General features: G+C 38.3%; 1 protein-coding gene across 1 annotated transcript in view; it reads left to right on the top strand.

Annotated features, from left to right (window-relative positions):
• Nucleotides 1-15917: 15917 nt before the first annotated feature.
• Nucleotides 15918-23158, top strand: part of GLRB (glycine receptor beta) — a 72107-nt gene continuing 64866 nt past the window's right edge. Inside the window, exons 1-2 of the mRNA XM_055144796.1 lie at nucleotides 15918-16056; nucleotides 17642-17792. Of these exons, the coding sequence (XP_055000771.1) occupies nucleotides 17671-17792 (122 nt within the window). The 5' untranslated portion in view covers nucleotides 15918-16056; nucleotides 17642-17670. The remainder of the gene's footprint in view (nucleotides 16057-17641; nucleotides 17793-23158) is intronic.

Here is a 23158-nt window from a genome sequence, read left to right as displayed (position 1 = left end):
GTTGGCAGCCACACACGTTCTTTTGATGTCCCATGGAATCCAGTCGGTAATGGCTCTGTCCAGTGGTCGTCTCTAAATTGCATTACGTGTCTGACCCATCTGATTTTTGATGCCTTGGCACACGAGACAGTATCCCTGATTCTCGATCTTTGATGGAGGCTGGAACTCTGGATTCCTTCTCTCACTTAAGTGAAATGTGATACTTTAAGCATAGCTCTTTCAATTCCTCTTTGGCAGACCTGAATAGTGTTCTCATCCTGTTTTCATGTGGCCCAGGTCTCTGAGGTGTATGTTAGTGCAGGAAGAACAGTGGAGTCAGAAAGATGTGCCCGGAGCCGGAGGTTCTTCGCCCTCTTTAATAACTTCTTCGATGTTCTTGAAGGCATTCCATGCCGCTCTCTTCCTCCTGAGTAGCCCAGGTGCCAGGTCGTTTGTCACGTTGTTATTATGTGTACCTAAGTCAAGAACTCAACATGACAAACAACATGACATGACAGAGTCAATTTAGATTCTCAAAATAATGGAATAGAATTTAAAGTCCAGAGACAGATCCCCAAGTGTGTGGACAGTTCATCTTCAATAAAGGAGCAAAAAAATTCAAGTGGAGCAATAAAAGCCTATCCAACAAATGGTGCTGGGAAAACTAGTCACTTGTATGCTAAAGAAGAAGGAAAAACAAAGAAATCCAGACCCCTTTCTATCACCATGTACAAAAGTTAAAATAAAATAAAAGACACCGTGAACTTGGAGAGAATATTTGCTCACCACTCATTGAATAAAGAGCTGATATTCAAGGTACATAAATTGCTATTAGAACTCTACAAATGGCAGTGGGATCAACCCAATCAAAAAACAGTAAGAAAATATGAACAGAAACTCCTCAGAGAAGATGTACAGAAAGCTAAAGTGTATATGAAAAACTGCACTGCATCACGTATTATCAGGGAAATGCAAGTCAAAACAACATCTCATATCATCTCATATGAGTGAGACCTTCACATTTCACAAAGACCAAAAATAAAAACTTTTTGCTCTTTCCTCTTCCTCTGTTCGTGCTAATGATGTGATGGCCAGGGTAATGCCTCACATCACGCTACTCACACATTTCTTTTCCCTGTTCACTCACTCTGGGTTGCAGTGTACTCAAAATCTTCCACTTGTGGCCCCAGAGATCCCAACGGCAGCATAGCTGTGTGACTCTCAGCACTGTGGGGCTGTGTTGTGAATTGAATTTGCAACCTCAATACCTTCGAGGTCAGTACTCTTTTGCTGAGCTATGCAACAAGGTAAAATTCGTTTTCATTGATTTTTGATGTGTTTACTGAAGTCCCTTGATCCTCTAAGAATTTTTTAATCTCTTGGTCAATCTTCCATATTAATTTTACAAAACATAACTCAGATGTCATCTCAATGAGAATCTTTCCTTCACTCCACCCCTATTTTCTGTCAGTTTATGGCACATTCCTCAGGAGGCATGGGATGCTTCTCTTATGAAACTAGACTCTCTTATTTGTGAGGTTCATATGCATGTAACCCTACTATACACATAAAAGAGGTAATAATATTGTGGTTGACATAGCTTTAGACTGAAATATATGAATTCATTGGTCGTGTTCAAGTTTTCTTCTCTTTTCTTTTCTTTTGGAGAGTGGGGACTATGCCCAAGTTTTGCTCAGGGCTTACTTGTGGGTCTGTGCTCAGAAATCAGCCTTGGTAGGCTCAAGGGACCATCGAGGATGCCATGGATCAAATCTGGTTTGGTTGCTTGCAAAGCATGCACCTCTTTCCCATCTAACTCTCGCTCCATCCTTGATCTCTGAGAACCTATTGTTCTCTTTACTAGGCACACTGCTCTCTACTCTTATTCTTAGTCAGTCTGTTAATACCCAAAACTACCACCCAACTAGTGCTCTCAATAATTACTGGCAATGCAGCTATTATGTTAAAAAAATTTTTAAACAGAATGATATAATGCTACAGCTAAAAATATTATTTTATTATAATAATATTTGTAAATATTTAAATGTAGGTATAAAACCATTCTACATGTAACATATTTTGCAATAATAAATAAAAATTTATCACTCTAAAAAGTAGTTACTGACAATGGTTAAGCACTCATATTTTTCTGCTGATTTTCATGTTACTTGCATTTTCTCTTAGAACTACAAGTTAAGAAAATTTGAGTCATAATGCACTTTTTTTTTTGCTTTTTGGGTCACACCCAGCGTTGCACAGGGGTTACTCCTGGCTCTGCACTCAGGAATGACTCCTGGCCGTGCTCAGGGGACCATATGGGATGCAGGGAATCGAACCCGGGTCAAGGCAAATGCCCTACCCGCTGTGCTATAGCTCCAGCCCCCATAATGCACTTTCTAACGGTATCTGTATAACTATGCTCAAAGAATGCTGATTATCTCTTCAGAGCATCGCACTGTCACACTGTCTTCCCATTGTTCATTGATTCACTCGAGCGGGCACCAGTAACATCTCCATTGTGAGACTTGTTGTTACAGTTTTTGGCATATCAAATACACCACGGGTAGCTTATTCAGAGCATATATTAGATTTAATTATTTTTATTTATTTCCATGCTCTTCATTTAATTTTTTGTTATGATTTAGTTTTTATTTTGGGGCCAGACATAACTGTGTCAGGATTTAGTCCTAGTTCTTGTTCATGGATTATTTTTGGTAATGCTCCAAGGACCATATACAGTGCCAGGAATCGAATCTGAGGATTGAACCCAAGGTGACTGTCAGCAAGGCAAGCACCCTACCCACTGTACTATCTGACTGGCCCTTTCTTCATTTAATCTGATCTTTTAACTTATTCTCATTAGATCCTTCTAACCACACTCTGTACTACAAGTCTCCTAGATTTGTTAATGCAGTGATTTTAAAGTCTAATTTTAAACCACAGTAATTTGACTAATCCCATGGTTTTCTTTCTATATGATGCTTTTAATATTAGTAGGAACTTAACTCATTCACATGCTCTTTCTAAAATAATTGATAAAGTGATATACCTGATTACATTTATCATTGACATAAGTCTAAAATGAAGTTTCTGGTTTGGTAAATATGAAGAATTCCCCCACCTTGGCATATATTTAGAATTGTTCATAATTGATAATCAATAATTATTGATAATCAATAATCATTATAATTATCATAATTATTGATTATCAATAATTATCAAGTTAATAACCAATCATTGTTAAGTTGAAATTTTTGCTTACTCTAGCTTATTAGAAAATCTTTAGCAGGGCAAGAGAGATAGTATAGCATGTAGCGTGTTTTCCTTGCAAGCATCCGACCTAGATTTGATCTTTAGCACTGCATCCGGTCCACTGAGCAATGCCAGAGCAATCTCTTAGTGCAGAGCCAGAAGTAAGCCTAGAGCTTTCAGGTGTGGCCCAATCCACTAGCCCTCCAAATAATAAAGGCAGAAAATCTAGAAAAATATCCTCTTAATATTATCCAATAATCCTCCTTCAATAATGTTTGCCTATGTATTAAAAGATTAAAAAAATAGAAATTGACATTGTTGGCAAGATTCTAAAGAGAATTTTTTGGATCGCTTTCAGAGCACATACATACTTTGATTCAGAGGCAGATAACGCGTGGTCATGCACACTTCAGACCTAAATCCTGGGTGCTGGAGGAGAGATAGCAGGACCTCATTCGGAATCTGCAGTAACACCCGGACTGAAGATGAAAAGCTTGTCAAAACAGGGGCCTATAAATTGCTGAACCTTGTTGAAAACTGTGAGTCCTTTTGGAAGAGTCTGTTCTACTACAAGATTTGTGAGCCTGAGGTCTTAGTCATCACTTCTACCACAAAACTTGTTATGGTCTTAGAAGATTCTTTGGCTTTTAAAACCCCCATGAGCTGACTAGACTAGACTAACTATAAAATGAAAGAATAAATAATTCACGTTATCGGATTTGAGGATGACAATTAAAGTAACATCTATCCCAAATGTGAAGGGCTTAGGCTAAAACCAGTGACTTGGATATAATTGATTATGAGACTAACCTTGATAACTCTAAACTTTTAATAGCTGTCAGTTTTATCCAAAGGCATATTCTTTCATTTCAATTATTAGTGTCATTCATGTACAAAGAAGTTGAATATATTTTTTCTCTTAAATTGTTGAGAATATAGGTTTAGTTTAACAATTGTAATACATCATGTGGGTTTGCAGTGAATGCTCTGGTAAATATTAAAGTCTTGATATATAGTTTGGATATCTCCCAAACAGTGCTCAGGTGGCCTCAGGAACCCACAGGATTCTTGGTCATTTGTGCAAGTGTTTCAAAGCAAGTTCCTGAGGATGTAATGCTGAGAAGGTCCTTAAGTGTTGGGGGATATTCAGACCACCTTTGTAAAAAACTAAAGAGCGCCAAGGGGCGAGTGTACTCGCGGGCTCTGTCTCACCACCCGCGTTCGGTGCTCTGGAACCGCAGTGTGTGGACTGAATCGGGACGGCCGGTGGTCAAGGACAGGCGAAGGAAGAACGAGGACCAAGCTGGTTGCTGATTAGTTACCGTTTATTCAATCTTCAATCTTTCTCATCTCCCGCACTCCCAGCTCCCGCCTCTCTCTGGATCTACTGCTCAACTGCTGCCTCTCTCTGGCTTCTCTCTCTCCTCCTAGTTGTCTCTCCCACCTTGCCCTCTAGGCTACAACCAGCCAGGTAGCCAAATTAACATAAGAAAGCCCTTCCTGAGGGCAGGGCACTCCAAAGCCCTTCCTCACTCTTAAGGGTTTTTTCTTTTCCTTAGTCCAGGAACTTATTAACATCTTAATACTAGTTATTTTTGTATGGACATAGCAAGGGATACATTGAGGCTTGCAAAGCAGCTCTCCTGGCAACATCTTGCCACAGGCTCAGACCACAGCACTCAGGCCAGATTAATCATTCCTCACCCTAGCAGGGTCCAAATCTAGTATCACTGTTTGGATCATGACAGCATTTGTCCATGATCGAGCTCTTAACTTATAGTTAAGCATTAGGCACTTTGGCCAGGCCCATCTCGATGCCAGGGTAGCACACAACTCACCGCTTGCCCTGGGTCCTTCTTGTCCCACGTCGGGACCGTGCTTTGGGGGTGCTAGGAAGTAAGGGCAGCTGAGGCGTAGGTCAAGAGAACAGATGCCCTGGAGGAAAATATCATGTAGAGTCAAATGACTCCCAGGTTACAAAAGCATAACATTTGTTAAGTCTTCCTGTGTCCATACAAAAAGGACTTGCTCTAAATAAACTATGCAAAGGACTCAAGGAGAAGAGAAAAACATTATTTACAAGTCAACAGAACACTAAGAAAGAAGCTACAAATAAACAAAGAGGAATAGGAGCACTGTAACGGGAGTAACCCAATAAACCTAAACTACTGAGGCTATGTTATCCTACACACCTTGACAGTGATTAGGACCCTCCTGGGCTGAACAGTGCAATGTTTGGGGCACCATGGGATCTTAGGCAATGAACCCTAGTGGGGTGGAAGCTAGGTATGCTGCACTATATCCAGGCTCCTTGGTATCTACTTTCACCTTACACAGCCCCATTACAGACAAAGTCTCTCCAAAGTAAGGGCTGAAGATGGATTGGTGGCTATAAAAGGGGCCTTTTCATTGATTGCTTCCTAGATTTGATGAATCAGAAATAGGTGTTCAAAAATGTAACTACAAGAAACATTTATGACTATGTAATTGAATATAAAACTTACACAAAAGTAGCTATTGGGCTTAATTTTCAGAATCAGACATTGATAGGCAAGTAATTCTTACAACCATGTGCTAGCAAAATCACTTTGGAATAGTCACATGATGATGTTTCTTTTTTTTTTTTTTTTTTTTTTGCTTTTTGGGTTACACCCAGCGATGCTCAGGGGTTACTCCTGGCTTTGCACTCAGGAATTACTCCTGGCAGTGCTTGGGGGACCATATGGGATGCCGGGGATCGAACCCGGGTCGGCCACGTGCAAGGCAAATGCCCTACCCGCTGTGCTATCGCTCCGGCCCCACATGATGATGTTTCTGTATCTCTCTCTATAAATTGTAATTGTAATAAAATTTATCCCATCTAATTGTTTGAGGAGATAATGAATTTAATACACTTTTATTATACATGGAAAATAGTACTCACCCACTATTAATGACAAGATTACTATTAGTAGCACTATAGCACTGTTTTCCTGTTGTTCATCGATTTGCTCAAGAGGGCACCAGTAATGTCTCTATTGTGAGACTTGTTACTGTTTTTGGTATATCAAATATGCTACGGGTAGCTGTGCAGGCGGGATACTCTCGGTAGCTTGCCGGGCTCTCTGAGAGAGACGGGGGAATCAAATGTGGGTCAGCTGCATGTAAGGTAAATGCCTTACCCGCTGTGCTGTAGCTCCAGCACCAAACTATTAGTATGGTGAAGGAAAACACTCAAGCTGAAAACAGTTCACATATTGATCTATGGCATCAACCTGAGGTTGGAGACAAGAACCTAGATATAGCACTAACACAGTTTATTTAATTACAATGTTCTCATCTGTAGCCAGAATTCTATACAATGATGTCTGTGTCTGAACACCCACCTATGAAATTGGAGACAAATCTGAATGCCATGAAGAAACTTTAGAGATGAAATAATCCTGTCCTCCTTCCCAATTCTATTTCACTTCATAAATTAATTTTCTTTTCTGGGTTTCTGGTTTCTCTTCACAAACATGGGTAGAACAAAACTTACAATTTTGGCAAATTTTAAGTGTGTGACATTTCTTGCAACCAGTAAATAATAAAAGAAATATTTCTTTGTTTTATAGTTAGTTAAGAATAATTAGGGCACTGGAGAAAATTTTAAGAATAATTATACTGTGTCTGAAAACTTAAGAAGGTGATATTTGGTTACCAAATGCTATTTTTATTATCCTACTATACTATGACTGGCAAGTTATCAACATTTCCTAATAAATATTTTCTTTCTTTTAAAGTTGATTAATATCAAGTGGCAGGAGGGAATCTGGAGACATTGGTGATGGGAAATGTACACTGCTAAAGGGATGAGTACTGGAACATTCTATGACTATTCAGTCATAGGATGTACAACTTTGAAACTGTGTTTCTCAAGGTGATTCAAATCATGAATTCAAATCATAAATGAATGAATTAAAATCATGAATGAACAGATCATGAATTCAAATTAAATTATGAATTCAAATAATGAATGAACAAATCATGAACAACTTTGAAACTGTGAATCTCAAGGTGATTCATATTTTAAAAAGTAGATTAATATTACTTAATAGAATGTACAGAATGAACAATACTTAACATTATTTACTGGTTCATTATATTCATCCTTTGTTCTAATCTTTCTTCCTCCCTCCCTTCTTCCCTCCCTCTCTCTTCCTCACTCTCTCCCTTCTTCCCTCCCTCTCTCTTCCTCACTCTCTCCCTTCTTTCCTCCCTTTCTTTCCTTCCATCCTTCCTTCCTGTCTTACTTCCTTCCATCCCCAGCTGCAATTTCTGGTCATGAGGCTGGTGGGCAGTACTGCTGGTTGGGTTCTACAGAGTGGCACGTGTATCTCACCATCTTTACAGGTCTGAAAGTCTTCAGGGCTGCTTCTACTGATGCATGAGTGAACAGGTAGTGCTGGGAATCAAACCCAGGCAGACACACATGCTCTGATCTCTATACTATCTTCCAATCCCCACATTATTTATTTATTTACAATAATGAATACACAGTCAAAATAGTGTATAAAATAATAGTTTTAGAAATACAAGGGATAAAACAGCTGTAAATGCCTGACTTTTTAAAAAATATCTGGCAATTATAATTCCAGAGCCTGACGTTATTTATTTAATTTTAATTAATTTTTTTTATTGAATCGCCATGAGGTACAGTTACAAATCTTTCATGTTTGAGTTTCAGTCATACAATGATCAAACATCCATCCTTCCACCAATGTACATTTTCCACCACCAATGTCCCCAATATCCCTTTCCCCCATACCACCCTGCCCCCTGCCTCTATGGCAGACAATTTCCCTCTTAGACTTTGTCTAGTTTTGGCCATCATGGTTTGCAATACAGATACTGAGAGCTCATCGTATTTGGTCCTTTATCTACTTCAGCACACATCTCCCATTCAGAGTGATGTCTCCAACCATCATTGATTTAATGATCCCTTCTCTATACCTGCTGCCTTCTCTTCCAGCTCATGAAGCGGAGCTGGAAGTTTTTACTTAAAGAATTCATTAATAATTATTGCAACCAACCTATCATTGAAGACTTGATATAATCTCTTCATAGATAAATAGGAAAGGGAGACTTATACATTCAAAATTAATGCTTTTTGACTATTCAGAGAAAACAAATGTCATGTACATGGACAAGTGATTTGGTAAGAATAATTCTCTTCTAACATTTGGTTTCTTTAATTTTTTTGTAAAATATTTTGATTTTTTATTATCTTTATTTTAGTCACTGATTTATAATAATCTTTTTGTAAAAAAATAGGGTTTCATGCACACAATGTTCCAATACTACACTCTCCACCACAGTGTCCCTCATTCAACCTGTCTCCCTCTCTCATCCCACACTGTGATAGGCTGAGTTCTATAGAGTAAGTCTCAGGTTCTGTTGTCTTAGGCTATTTGTTATTCTCTTACTATGGTTCCCTGTAGCCCCACATATGAGAGGGATTATTCTGCGTCTGCCTCTCTCCATCTGAATTATGTCACTCAGCTTGATACTCTCCAGAAACATCCCCATAACAGCAAATTACATAGCTTTTTATGGCTAAGAAATATTTCATTTTTCTGGAGGGCCTCTGGACTAGATAAAAAGAAGTTGTTTCTGGCGTACATGGAAGCCCAATTCTTAGGGTTTTGAGAAATATCCTTTCTTTTTTTTCAAAAAGGTTGAGTCAAGTCAGCAATCCCACCAGCTATAAATGAGGTTTTCTTTTTTTCACACTCATGTCAATACTGACTGCTTTTGTTCTTTGTGATGTATATCATTCTCACTGGTGTGAGATAATTTCTCCGTTTCATTTTTCATCTGCATTCCTCTGATGATAAGTGATACAGAGCATTGCTTTTACAAATATGGATTGACCAACAGTAGATTTTCTTTGAGGAAGTTTCTGTTCATCTCTTTTCCCTACTTTTTGATGATTTTTGCTTTATTATTATGTCTTACAATAACTTTTTATATCTTAATCTAACACAAGATGTCTTGCACAGAATTTGAATTTAATTAAAAAGTAAAATAAAATTAATATATCCTACACATGATGGAACTAAGTGCATAGGAAACAGCAGAAACTAAAAATCTATTATTTCATTAAGTAAAAAAAGCAGGGGAAGCTAAAGGAATTAGTATATGATATGGTTTTTGGCTTTTACCACACCTGGCTTATTCCTGACTCTGTTCTTAAGGAACACTTCTGGTGGTCTCTAGGGAACATATGTGGAACTGGAGAGCAAATCGAGGAGGTCCATGTACAATGCAAGCACCTTATCTTCTGTACTATCTTCACGGGTACAAGAAATAACTATGGACTGTCTCTCATATACCAAGCACTAGAACAATCAACCTGTTTAGTTCTCATAAAAATCCTTCAGTTTATGTATTGTCATTTTAATTTAACTAATTAAATATGAAAAAACCCTAAGATTTAAATACATTTATTTAACTAGGCCAAGATTTACTGTTTCATGTGCAGCACAATTCTTGGGTCTTGAACAACATTAGTGAGATAAAATCCCCCCCACTCAGTAGACTTACATTTTAACAAGAACCAACAAATACTAATATGTTTTGTGATATGTTTGAAGGCATGATAAAGTACATAACATCTAAGAATGGGAGAAGGTGAAATAACTTAGAGGGGTATGGAACAATTGGATCTTTGTCGACCATTTTGAGCTCTTGCTTTAGAATCTGCATCGAAAGAAATAGTGGTGGGGTGAGACTGACATATTCTGATTACTAATATACTCTAACGATAATTAGCCAGTGTGTTAAGATAAGTAGGGATAACTGGAGAGCTGGCAATGGTAGGGAACCTGAGAGCATCTGCAAACCTGCTGCCATTACCCAGCTTCAGATGGTGGCATCTGAGGGGAGATGGTTGAAGTACAAATAAAACAAACAAAACAACAAAAATGAAACCTAAGAGGTAGTTGTTTCTGGATGTATTATGAGCACAACCAGGGTTTCCTCACAGATTAGATGATAGATGAAGGGGAATGAGAAAAGAAGAGGAAATAGAGAAAATGAGATATTTTGTACAGCATGACCTGAAGGCATTGCCATCAAATCAGAAGGTGACTCTGGAGCAGAATTTGAAGAGATGAATGTTATTTCTGTTTTGGTGACATGTTGGGTTTGAAATATTGGTTAATCATGCAAGTTCAGATATTGAGAAAACAGTTATATATAAAATATGGGTGATGCCCAGGTGTATGACCCACCCACCCTTAGCCAGCTCCCCAGCTACAGGGCTGCATGGAGGGTGGCCTCTGCAAAAGTGGGCATGGCCTCTCGTGGGGCCCTTATTTTCCTCATGCTTTTCAGTCTGGTGTCACATCTCAGTCTTCATTGCCTAAGTCCATGCATAACATCCTAGCTACTCTAAATACAGTAGGCCAATAGCGCTAGTCTATTCCAATTTCACCAAAATACTAATGAATGCAAGAAGCTGTGCAAACCCAATATAAAAGATCACATTCTCTGAAAGCTTCACTGGAGGCCTCACATAAGGAACAGAGGAACAGCTGAGAGAAAAGACATATTCTAGAAGGGGAACATAAAAAGTTGACCACCATCGATGGAGCTCATACAGAATCCTCTCTCTCAACATGAGGGAATAGGGATAGTGAACTGGAAGGTCACTCCATACTACCACAGCAACATGAAGAAATAGCGCAAATCCCCACCATGAGGAGAGGACAATGAAAAGAGTCCAGAAGTTTCAATGGGTGTTTCCCACAAATTAGGGCTTTCCAATAAAGAATTCAGAGATAAATGCTGAAGATGTTCAATGAATTCAAAGAAAGGATGGAACAAGTATCCAGTAAATTAAAAGAGGACATGAAAGAAAGAGTGGAATGGACAGCTGAGAAAATACAGGAAGAAATGAGAGCAGAAATAAAAAAGCTACAAAAAAAAGTGTCATGAATAAAAGATTTGGTAGATGAAATAAAAAACTCAGTGGGTGCCCTCAACAATAGAATGGCTACAGTTGAAGACAAAATCAGTGAGCTTGAAGATGAGTTGCAGGAAGCCTACAGGCAACAAGAAACAATGGGAAGAGACCTCAAAATAGCTGTAGGGTGAATCAGAGTCCTAAGGGATGATTTCAAGAGGAACAACATTAGAATCATCGGAGTACCAGAAGAACAGGGAGTCAACCCCAATGAAAAAACCACAGTTAAAGAAATCATTGCTGAAAAGTTCCCAGAGCTGGAGAATGCAGACATTCAGATTCAAGGAGCCTGAGGGTGCCAGCTAAAAGAGACCCTAACAAAAAAACTCCAAGACTTATCACAGTTAGAATGATGGATGTCATGGATAGAGACACAATACTGCAAGCAGCAGCATCAAAGAAGGAAATCACATACAAAGGAGCACCCCTTAGATTCACAGCAGACCTATCAGAGGAAAACCTCCAAGCCCGACAGCAATGGTGGAATATAGTGGAAAAACTCAATGAAATGAACGCTTCACCAAGAATACTTTATCAGGCTAAACTCTCACTCAAACTCGAAAGAATGATACACTGTTTTGTGGATAAACAACAGCCCAGGAACTTCATAGACTCAAAACCAAACCTAAAACAAGGACTAAAGGGACTACTTTAAGGCAGGAAAACCCCCTACAAACACAACAAACCCTTACAGAAAGATGGCACAAAACCCCAAAACAATAATCTCTCTCAATATCAATGTTCTAAAATCATCAATTAAGGGATACAGAGAGGCAAAATGAATTCAGAGGCTGAACCCAACATTCTGCTGCCTACAAGAAACACATCTGAACAGTCAGAACAAAAACAGACTCAAAGTCAAAGAATGAAAAACAATCCTGCAAGCAACTCCCTCAAAAAAGCTGGGGTGGCCTTACTAGTATCTGACAACATAGATTTCAGGTTGAAACATATTAGAAGGGACAGTGAAGGCTATTTTTTTATTAATCAAGGGATATGTATAGCAGGAAGAAATCACACTCCTAAACATATATGCAGCCAATGAGGGACCAACTAAATACCTACAACAACTACTAACAGACCTTAAGAAGGACATTGAAAACAACAAAATAGTTGGAGACTTCAACACAGCCTTATCAGCTCTGGACAGATCAAGAAGATTAAAACTCAGCAAGGAAATACTGGCTTTGAAGGTAGAAATAGAAGAGAGAGGGCTAATAGATCTATAGAGGATTTTATATCCCTCCCCCCAAAATAATATATATTCTTTTCCAGTGCATATGGAACATTTTCCAGAATAGACCATGTGCTGGGCCATAAAACAAGCCTCAACAGAATCAGGAAGATAGACATAGTATCAACTATCTTTTCAGACCATGATGCACTGAAGATAGAAGTTAATCATGTACAGATGCAGAAAACCAAATCAAACACCTGGAAATTAAACAACTCAATGTTGAACAATGAGTGGTTCAGGACAGAAATCAAGGAAGAAATCAAAAGATACCTGGAAACAAATGAGAATGAATACATGAGCTACCAGAACATGTGGGACGCAGCTAAAGCTGTGTTAAGGGGAAAATTTATAGTGCTGCAAGAATTTCTCAGGAAGGAAGAAAGGGCCCACATAAATAACTTGACTTCACAGCTCAAGATCTTAGAAATGAACTAACAAAAGGAGCCCAAACCAGGTAGAAATAAAGAGATAATAAAACTTAGAGCAGAAATCAACTGCCCGGAAACCCAAAAAACAATCTGAAAGATCAATGAAACCAAGATCTGGTTCTTTGAGAAAATGAACAAGATTGATAACACTAGCCGGACTCACAAAGAAAGAGAGAGAAAGAACCCTAATAAACCGAATCAGAAATGAAAAGGGGACATCACAACAGAAACCAAAGAAATTTCAAAGATCATCAGAGACTACTTTGAAAGTCTGTATGCCAAGAAACAAGAGAACCTAGAAGAAATGGAGAAATTCCAGTATTCCCATAATCTTCTAAGGCTGTATCAAGAAGATCTGGAATACCTGAATAGTCCTATTAATATAAAAAAAATTGAAACTGTAATCAAAAGTCTTCCCTAAAACAAAAGCCCAGGTTCAGATGGATTTACCAGTGAAATTTTTCAAACATTTAAAGAGGACCCATTGCCAGTTCTTCTCAAGCTTTCTCAGTAAATTGAAGAAACAGAAACTCTTCCAAACAGTTTCTATGAGGCTCATATCTCCCTATATCAAAAGCCAATAAAGACATCACACACACAAAAAGTTATAGGCCGATATCCATGATGAACCTGGGTGCAAATATTCTCAACAAAATATTAGCAAATAGAATTCAACAACTCATCAAAAAGATCATACACCACGACCAAGTGGGATTCATCCCGGGGATGCAAGGATGATTTAATATTTGGAAATCAAGTAACATAATCCATCATACCAACAAAAGAAAATATAAAAACCATATGATCATATCAATAGATGCACAGAAAACATTTGACAAGATCCAGCACTCGTTTACGATGAAAACTCTCTCCAAAATGGGTATAGAAGGGTGGGGTGGTGGAGGATGGGGTGGGGGTGGTGGGAAGGATGCTGGGAACATTGGTAGGGGAGAATGGGCATAAATGATCATTGTATAATTGTAATGCAAACCGGAAAGTTCATAAATTTGTAACTGTACCCCAGGATGATTCACTAAATAAATAAATAAATAAATAAATAAATAAAATATGGGTGATTGTACAATCATTATAGAAATATTTGAAAATATTCAAAATTCTGAATTTCATCACAGACTTTAAGTAACCAAGTCAAATCGATATCTAGCCAAATACCTAGATTTCGTTTTACTTGGAGCAACCTAAATCGTGAAGAGAACAGCCATAGTTGTCATAGAGACAATACTCTGGAAGATAAATAAGTTGATTTTACAAAAATGGTAAATGAAATAGGTATCTATTTCATTATCCAAATATGATCATTCTGTTTTTTCCAAACTCTTAGTAATCCCTTAATTTTTTTTGAAAATGAGGTTTCAATTTTCTTCAAATCTTAAACTCCCTTGGTTTCAAGCAGTACAGTCTTTACTTACATGGCTTACTCTTTGAAACATCTTATAAAAATTTATATAATCAATAGTTGTTTTTAAAATATATACATTTATAAATGATTAGTAAACCTTAAAATCAGGAGTCATCTCTGAAACCGTTGGGTTTGGCCCAAAACTAGACCTCGTAAGCCAAAACAATCCAGTCTCAACTATTACCAATTTAGAGAGTGCAAGCGGAGCAGTTATTTAAATTAAGTAATGATTGTAGGTAACAAAACGATTTGTGACGATATTCGTCATTTTCCATAAAACATAGCTCTTCTCTCTATATAAGTATATATGATATATGTGTATAAGTATACTGTTCAACATTCTCCTGCAAATTATAAGTTGAAAAATTTTCTTTTCATTGAATCCTTATTTTGTATTAGTAGATACATTCACAATGGGATGCTATATGATGCTATCTGGAAAAAGCTTTCTTAAATTTATTTATTTATTTATTTATTGCTTTTGGGGTCACACCCAGCGATGCACAGGGGTTACTCCTGGCTCATGCACTTAGAAATTACTCCTGGCGGTGCTCAGGGGATCATATGGGATGCCGGGAATCAAATCCTGGTAGGCAACGTGCGAGGCAAACGCCCTATCCACTGTGCTATCACTGCAGTCCCAATTTACTCTTAAATTTAAAGATAAAGAAATCATTAAGTATAAAGTCAGGAGTTAATGGGAAGGGTTGACTCTGATCTAAGAGTTGCATAATCAAATCAAAAGGCCATTCGGTAAAAAAAGATCATAAACACATTGTAAGGAAAGGCCCAACCCTACCTCGCTCAGAAATGTTAAAAATCAGACTTTTAGTTCCTGGTAAATTCCATTAAGTGTACGCAACTCTAATTCCTTAGCATACTTGAGCTTCACTTTCCTCATCTGCAAAACGGGAAGACAAAATATACGTAGAAAAGAATGTTGTGAGGGTCAGATGAAATAATACAAAGTGCTTAGTAAAATCCCCTACATACATTAATTGCATGACATGCATTAAAAAAATAATTACCTGCTAGATCTATATGGGTCTTGGTCATTTTGACCAAAACTAGTTTGTTTTGAAGAATTGACCTTCGAAAATAGAAATATGACTAAGCGCTAAAGGATTCTAAGATGAACACAAAAATGGTCCTATGTCCGTCTGGTCTAAGAAGGAAACAACTACTATTCTCTTGGGATTTTTTGTTTGTTTGGTTTTGTGTTTTGGTGGTGGTGATGGTTGCCAAACACTGATCCTAAGCAATTCTAGCTCCCTGGAAGGTTTTTATTTGTTTACCCTGGACTTAAAGAATCTTTAATCGTACACCCACTCCCCCTGGACACACCGTCTTTTCTGGTTCCCCCAAAGCCGGGTGATGGGGGTGGAGTGGGTATTCCATGCTTGGCCCCAACCTCTGCAATGCCAGGAGGGGAAGGAGCTGTGACGTCCTTGCACGCGCGGCGGGGACACCCCGCGCCCTGGCCCGTCTGGGACAGCGAGCCCCGCGGTACCCGCAGCATCCCGGCCCGCGGCTGCAGCATCCCGGCCGCGGCTGCAGCATCCCGGCCGCGGCGCGCAGGGCGCAGGCTCCGCGGCCCGAGCAGGCGCGTCAGCCCAGCTCGGCGGTGGCGCGGGCGGCGGGGACGCAGCTGCCCCCGCGCTGCGCCCGCCGCACCCCCCGCAGTCACCGCCGTCTGGGCCCGGAGCCGCGGGCCGCGTCGTCGTCTGGCGGCTGCGGGCGGGGGCGCCTCGGGGTAAGTGCCGGGGGCTCCGCTGGGGAGGGAGGGACCGGCGGGGACGGGGCGGGGACGGCGGTGGTCGGGGACGGGAATAAATGCCACTGCGGAGAGACCCGGGCCAGCCCGGGGTGGCGGCACTGCGGCGCGCCGGGGGTGGGGAGGGAGGCGGCGCGGGGCGTCCAGCAGCAGCTGCAGCCGGGTCCCCAAGGGGGGGGACACACACCCGGGCTGGACGGGGCCGGGGACAGCGGACACGCCGGGGATGGAGGGAAGTGCAGGGTGGGCGGGCAAGGCCCCTCGCAGGGGGTTGGACTCTGCAGGGGTCTCTACAGCTGTCCTCCCTCTCCTTTGAAAGACTGCAGGTGAAAACGGGGAGCCGGGATGCAATTTCTCCCGCCCCTTCAAAGCGCGAGTAGGGACCCCTAGGAGGTGCAGGTGGGGGAGGTACCTGCTGCTGCTGTGGGCAGAGGTGCCCGGGAGCAGGTGCCACCGTGGAGTGGGGGAAGGGAGCGCCCAGGGCTCCTGGTGGCCGAGGAGAGTCTGAGGTTGGATTTGACCCCCCCCCCCCCCCCAAGGTTCTCCTGCCTTGCTCTAGGGACTCTGAAACCTAAATGTGGGACATTAAGAATGTCTGGGAGAAAGGGACAAGGAAGAGCCTGCCAGCGAAGAAGCGAATTTATAAGGGTGAGATGGGAAGGAAGGTGATGGATCACAGGTCTAGAGGTGGCCGAAAACATTTTAGAACTGGGGGAAGGAAGGATTCAGGAGAGGTTGGAGTGTTTCAATGTTAAAAGCTTAAGTTTTTTTTTTGTTTGGTTTGGTTCGGTTTGGTTTGGGTTAGGTTTTCTGCTTTTTAATGCAGCGGATTCTGCCAGATGTGAATTCTTATTGGGCAGGGAGAATGTTATTAAAATATGATTAAGAGGATTATTTGGAAGTCAAATCATACTTGCTGCTTCATGTAATATTGCCTAGAATATCTAAAGTCAGAAATCTTTTTGATGTAAATGTTAGTATCATCTAAGTAGGAAAACCAAGCCGTGAACTTTAATGTTTGGTGTTTAGGTGAAACACAGCTGTGTTTAGTGTCTAAATAAAAGCATAAATTTAAAGTGTGAAACCCTTGGTCCTAAAGTTTGTATATCTGTCAGTTCATTAATACTTGCAATGATCTTTTATTTTAATTGGAAAAACTACATGCACCATTTATATAGTATAGAAATTGTAAAAATTCAGCTGCATCAGATCAAGATAAAAGTTTTAACATTGTATTAAACGTCCTTCCAGGTATCTTTCACTATACATTAATATGCAACTTAATTCAATATATAATTTTATATATGTATAGATTCATAAATTTTGCATGCTTAAGTTTTATGCTTCAGTGGGACCTCATTTTCTGTGAATCCTTCTTTAAACTAAAATTTACTATGAAACTGTCACAAAATATATGGTGATATATAAGAATATAGGATCAAGCAATAAGAATTTAATGTACAAATATACTTGATTATTTGGTGGTTATGAGTGTGCACTTTAAAGAGTTATTTAGTTATCACTTGCTTCATATGTGTAAATATTTTTTTCTTCTTTCTTGTAGATCCATCTTCTGAAAACTAACTTTTCAAGATGAAGTTTCTGTTGGCAGTTTTCTTTTTTATTTTAATTTCTTTTTGGGTTGAAGAAGCTTATTCTAAGGAGAAGTCTTCAAAGAAAGGGAAGGGGAAAAAGAAGCAATATCTATGCCCATCGTACGTTCTCCATGTCTTATACTCTAATACGGAGAAATACTGTTGTATATTTTAATCAAAGTAAGGTAGTTTACTGAAAGACTTAATAACCTAACTTTTCATGTGAGAATATGCAAGTATTTATTAATTCTATGGAGAATGACATCATGAAATATGATTTTAAATGTGGTAGCTGATTCTCAGAGTGAAATGCAAATCTTTATGAAGATTGGTTTAAAAAAGTAATATCTTTTTTACTCAAAATATGGAATTGAGATTTCATGTTTTATGCATGTATTATTTTTGAAAATTGATTAAAAACTGTTAATAGTGAGTTTCTTAAGAACTCAGATAGCTAACGTATAGTTTATATTTACACATGGCAAAAGAATATTCACATATTGAACAATTTTGATTTTTCAGTATTTAAGAAATTAGAATGTCTAATATTTCCTTTGTGACTTGTAAAGGAAAAGAATCTAAATTCAAAAGACTTTGTCTCTTCCCACGCCTCCCAGAGTTTTATAATTTGGATTCTATTATTTTTAAGTGGAAAGAATTTTAATAGTATTACTGAATAAGAGCTGAAATATCTGGTAAAACAATGTAACACTAGATCAATAACTTTCACAAAATATCAACTTAATGTAATAAGGTAACATATGCAGTGATCTGTAGAAAAATTTCTGATGCAGAATTTGTTTAATTTCAGAGACATACTATGGAATTTGTTAAATTCCCTAAATTATGAAATGATTCAATTATCATTATTCCTGCCAACCTGATTTGTAAACAAGCATCAATTACTGGGGGTCTATAGGTGTTCTGGAAAATACGTTTCAAGGATGGCAGGGAGATAGCACAGGCACCCAAGCCCAGTTTGATCCTCAAGACTGTGTGTTCTCTTGCATACTGTTGAGTGTATCCTTACAGGTCCCCAGTGCTCTTGATTGCTGCAGGACCCAAGGAGCACTACCTTTCAGACCCTCAGCAGCTGACTGCAGTATAACTGAAAGTGGTTCTAGGAGTTTAGAGCCATACTTAGGACGCCCCTTCTCTACCCAAAGACATTAAGATGCATTTGAGGCACTATGTTTTGTAAAGTAATGAAGGGCTTTATGTCTGAATATGTGAGAATAAATGACAAATTTGTAGATAGTATTTTTTCAGCCTTTAAAAATATTTATCGAGATACAGTGATGTACAATACTGTTGATGATGGTTCCGTGTCTCAGCAATCAACTCCACACCCATCACCAGGGTCCCAAAGCCCTCCTCCCCAAACTCAGTCTATAGAACAGTTCTTCAGTTCTGTTGCCCCTGGCTCTTTGTCGCTGCCTTACTGTGTATGTAGAGTCACATAAAGTTTCAAAGGAAACCTCCTTATTAAGAAATTACTCCCGAATTCCAGCTTTAACAGCCTAACCCATTCCAGCGCTGTACAGTTTGATATGAAGGTCAGACTTCTTAATGGGGAACAGGTTGGGCCTGAGTTTTAGTCATGTCGTCTCCTGTGTCTGCCCCGTGCATATGGAGTACCCATGGGGGCCTATTCAGAAAAACCGCCATCTGCAGTGATCACTACCCTCTACTCTTTGTGCCACAACCAGGAGATTAGAATTTCAGCAAATGACATTGCCAGGTCCTACACTTCCTAACTTAAAGTGTACATTCGGATGTTTTAGTTATGTATACTAATTTTTTATTTGATGAACGTTGACATAGTAACACAACTCTTGGATGTCGTATAGTCATGATTACTTTTTGCGTAGAGTGAAACCATCCTAAGTTGAGTTACTCTATTAGAGGAAGATGAGAAGGCTTTCACTCTCTTTCCTCTGCCCCTGCCCCTTCTTCAGGACTGCATTTTATTGTGCAATACTAGCAGATTCTAAGCCTTCCCCCCAAATATGTGGGGTGCATCCAGTTTATGAAGCTTTTAAAAAATGAGGGGTGGAGTGGGAGATGAGTGGATCAATAGTGCAGTGAGTAAGGCATTTGCCTTGCACACAGCCAACTAGAGTTCTATTCCTGGCACCGTATATGGTCACCTGAGCCTCCCAGGAGCAATTCCTGAGTGCGGAGCCAGGAGTAACTCCTGAGCACCAGAGGGTGTTGCCCCCAAACCAAAATATTTTTTAAAACTTGAGGTGCCACAGCTATAGCACAGAGGGTAGGATGCTTCTCTTGCATGCTGCTAGCCTGGGTTTAATCCTTGACACCCCATATGAACCCCCCAGAATGAACCACAGAATTACCACCCCCCCACACACACCCTGATATGGTCAGGAGTGACCCCTGACTGCAGAGCCAGGAGAAAGCCGTGAGCAGTGCTGAGTGTGGCCCCAAAACAAATGAAAAATTGTGCTCTCACCAAAAAAGTTTAAGTTAAAGTTAACAACAGTATGCAATGATTATGAAGTTGAAATATAGCATGTGCCATTTAGTCAAAGAACTCTTGAAGTGGGGCCAGTAGGTCGTGTCACCACATTATATCTATAAGATTCTTTCAGAGGGCATTCTATACCTATTTCAAATATACTTTTAAATTGCTTTCTGTAAATGAAAACATTAAACTTCCCATGTTTATAGTTAGTTTAGCAGATTTTAAAAGTTAAATGTGGCAAAGAATGAAAAAGTGAAGGCACTTTCCTGGTGAATGTAGAAATATTCAAGTGGATGACTCAACATATACCTGGTAAGCTGATATCACAGGATTTAAAAGTAATTGAAGTTTTACTATGAAATTTTCTATTGTGGTTTAAATTTTTATTTCATAATTATGAGGAAATATGGTCGATTAACAGTTTTCATGGGATACTGACAAAAATCCTGATTTACTAAAAAGTAGGTGTGCCTTATGTATTGGATTAATGTTTGAGTATTTTATTAAGAATTTTGATTTTAGAGCCTAGTTCTCCCTCTGGGAGAACCTGGCAAGCTACCAAGAGTTTCTTGCCTGCATGGAGAGCCTTGCAAACTCGCCATGTCATATTCATGTGCCAAAACCAGTAACAATGATGTCTCATTCCCCTGACCCTGAAAGAGCCTCCAATGCGGCACCATTGGAAAGGATGTGTAAAGAGAGGCTTCTAAAATCTCAGGGCTAGGACAAATGGAGAGCTCGGAAAAATTTTTTTTTTTTATTTTATTGTCACTAAATAGTGAACTTCAGAATTGAGATTTCCGCAGCTATCATTAGATGATCCATTATCTACAAATGTCAAAGTATATAATAGTAGACTGTGAAAGAATAAACAAATTATTTATATTTTAGGGGATGATCCAGTTTGCTCATTTTGTCTAAGTTGATTAAATATGAGGAATTTTAATTAACAGGAATACTTGGGAATACTTGAAACTGCAAAACAGAGAAGTTAGATAGGGACCTACAATAATTTTCCTCAATATGGTGCAATTGTTGGTCCGATGACATTTTGAATTATTTGTGTTCTCTTTTGAATAGTTAATGAAGCACTAGACGTGTGCATACTTGTGTTGATGCTGTGTTGCATAAGTATAGCAAACATAAATGAAGATTCCCCTTATTGCTGTTATAATATTTTCCCCTTTTAGATACTACACATGAGGGAAATGTTTCAAAGTGTAGAAGACATAAAAGATTTGGAGTTCTTAATATTTTAGGGTATAGTCTTGATATTGAGCTTGGAATACATCATACAATTTTATGACTGTCATGATTTTTAAAAATTTATATTATTTAGAGAAACTATAAAATCATGTATCTTGATCTTATTTTCATTGGATTTTATGTGTAGGTTAAGCAGTGTACTACCATAATAGAGATCCTAATAAATTTACTTTCAAATTTTCAGAAAATGTATTAGTGAATAGATATAAAATGTAAGTTTTAAAGAATAATTTTAAGTCTTTAGAAACATATTTTTAATTGTGTAGTTCACATTTGACATTAATCTTAACCTTAATCTGCGGTCTTTTACTGTTCTGTACATTTTGTTTGAGTGATTTTCTACAAATCTCTGCTAGTGATTGCTTTCTACATATAGACTCCTAAAAAACACCTTATGTGTTGCCCCACAATTTCTAGCTGATCATTCTTCAAACTATTTTCACATTCAACTAAAATTGTAAAATCTGTATTCAGTAATCTTTGCCCTATGCTTCCACAATGTTCTTCTTGCTACCAAATGATAACATCTTCTTTGCCATCCAAATAGGAATCTTGGAATTGAGGCAAATAGTGAATATGAATGACAGAATTGGCATACCAAATAATCTTGAAAGAATAAAGAAAAGGACTGAATCTCAGAAGATAAAACCATAAGTTTTAATTTGGGTTCAGAAATCACTCGTGCAAACATAGAATAAAGAAAACAGTTTTTTTCTTCAAAACACCTCTGGAAAAGATAATGGCTATTGTGATAATTAAATAAATATACATTCATCTTAGAAATTAATAACTGTGAGGAAATAAATCCATGTTTACTAATTCTAAGTATAATAAGCTATATTAATGTTAGGTATATTTCTTGATTTAATATAGCACAATTGTTTAAATAAACTTTTATAGAGACTTCTCTACTATTCTGCTTAGTATATTTAAGAGAGAGAAATATGAATAATTGCAGGGCCATAGAGCTAGGACAGGTGCTGATGTGCTTACCTTGCTTTCAGCTTTCCCTTTTTCTACCCCCAGAACTAAGTACTATCAGTAGTGATCCCCAATACAAAATGAGAAGTAAGCCCTGAGCAAGGTGAAACACAGTCTACACCTCAATTCCCCACCACCACACAAAGTAATTTATCTAAATTTAAAAAGTCACATTACAAAGATCTAAAGGATCTTAGTTAATTTTTTAAAAATTGAATAGTGTCATAATTTTTTTTGAAAACTATGTAGATGAGAAGATACTTTCTTTTTTTGGAAAAAAATAATAGCTGAAATCATGACTAATAAGTAAATGCTATGAAGAAGGGTATTTTTGGATCTTACTAAGATGGAAATTTTTAACAGAATTTGTCTAAATATAATTGATTGGGGAGAGATATGATGGAGTTCATTGAAATAAACACTTCTCTGGCATGTGGAATTATTACATGGAAGACATGTATTACAGAAAGTTTGAATTGGATGGGGAGATGACAATATTCAACATTTCAACTTGCAGTATTTTAAAAATTTCTAATGTATTGTATATCATTATAGCATTAAAATTGGTTAACAACAATGTTAGATATAAAAAATTTTTAAATATATCATTTTGATTCAAACATAAGTACATCTTTATTTTTGGTACATTGGCTTGGAACGCTCCATTAGGTGAAATAAATATAACTTGGTCTTATGTTAATGATAGAATTTCTTTTGGAATTTCATGAATAATAAAATTTTAAAATACCTCTGT

The sequence above is a fragment of the Sorex araneus genome, chromosome 7 (genome assembly GCF_027595985.1).
Source record: "Sorex araneus isolate mSorAra2 chromosome 7, mSorAra2.pri, whole genome shotgun sequence".
In the NCBI taxonomy this organism is placed as follows: Eukaryota; Metazoa; Chordata; class Mammalia; order Eulipotyphla; family Soricidae; genus Sorex; species Sorex araneus.
This window is presented reverse-complemented; position numbering and strand designations above follow the sequence as displayed.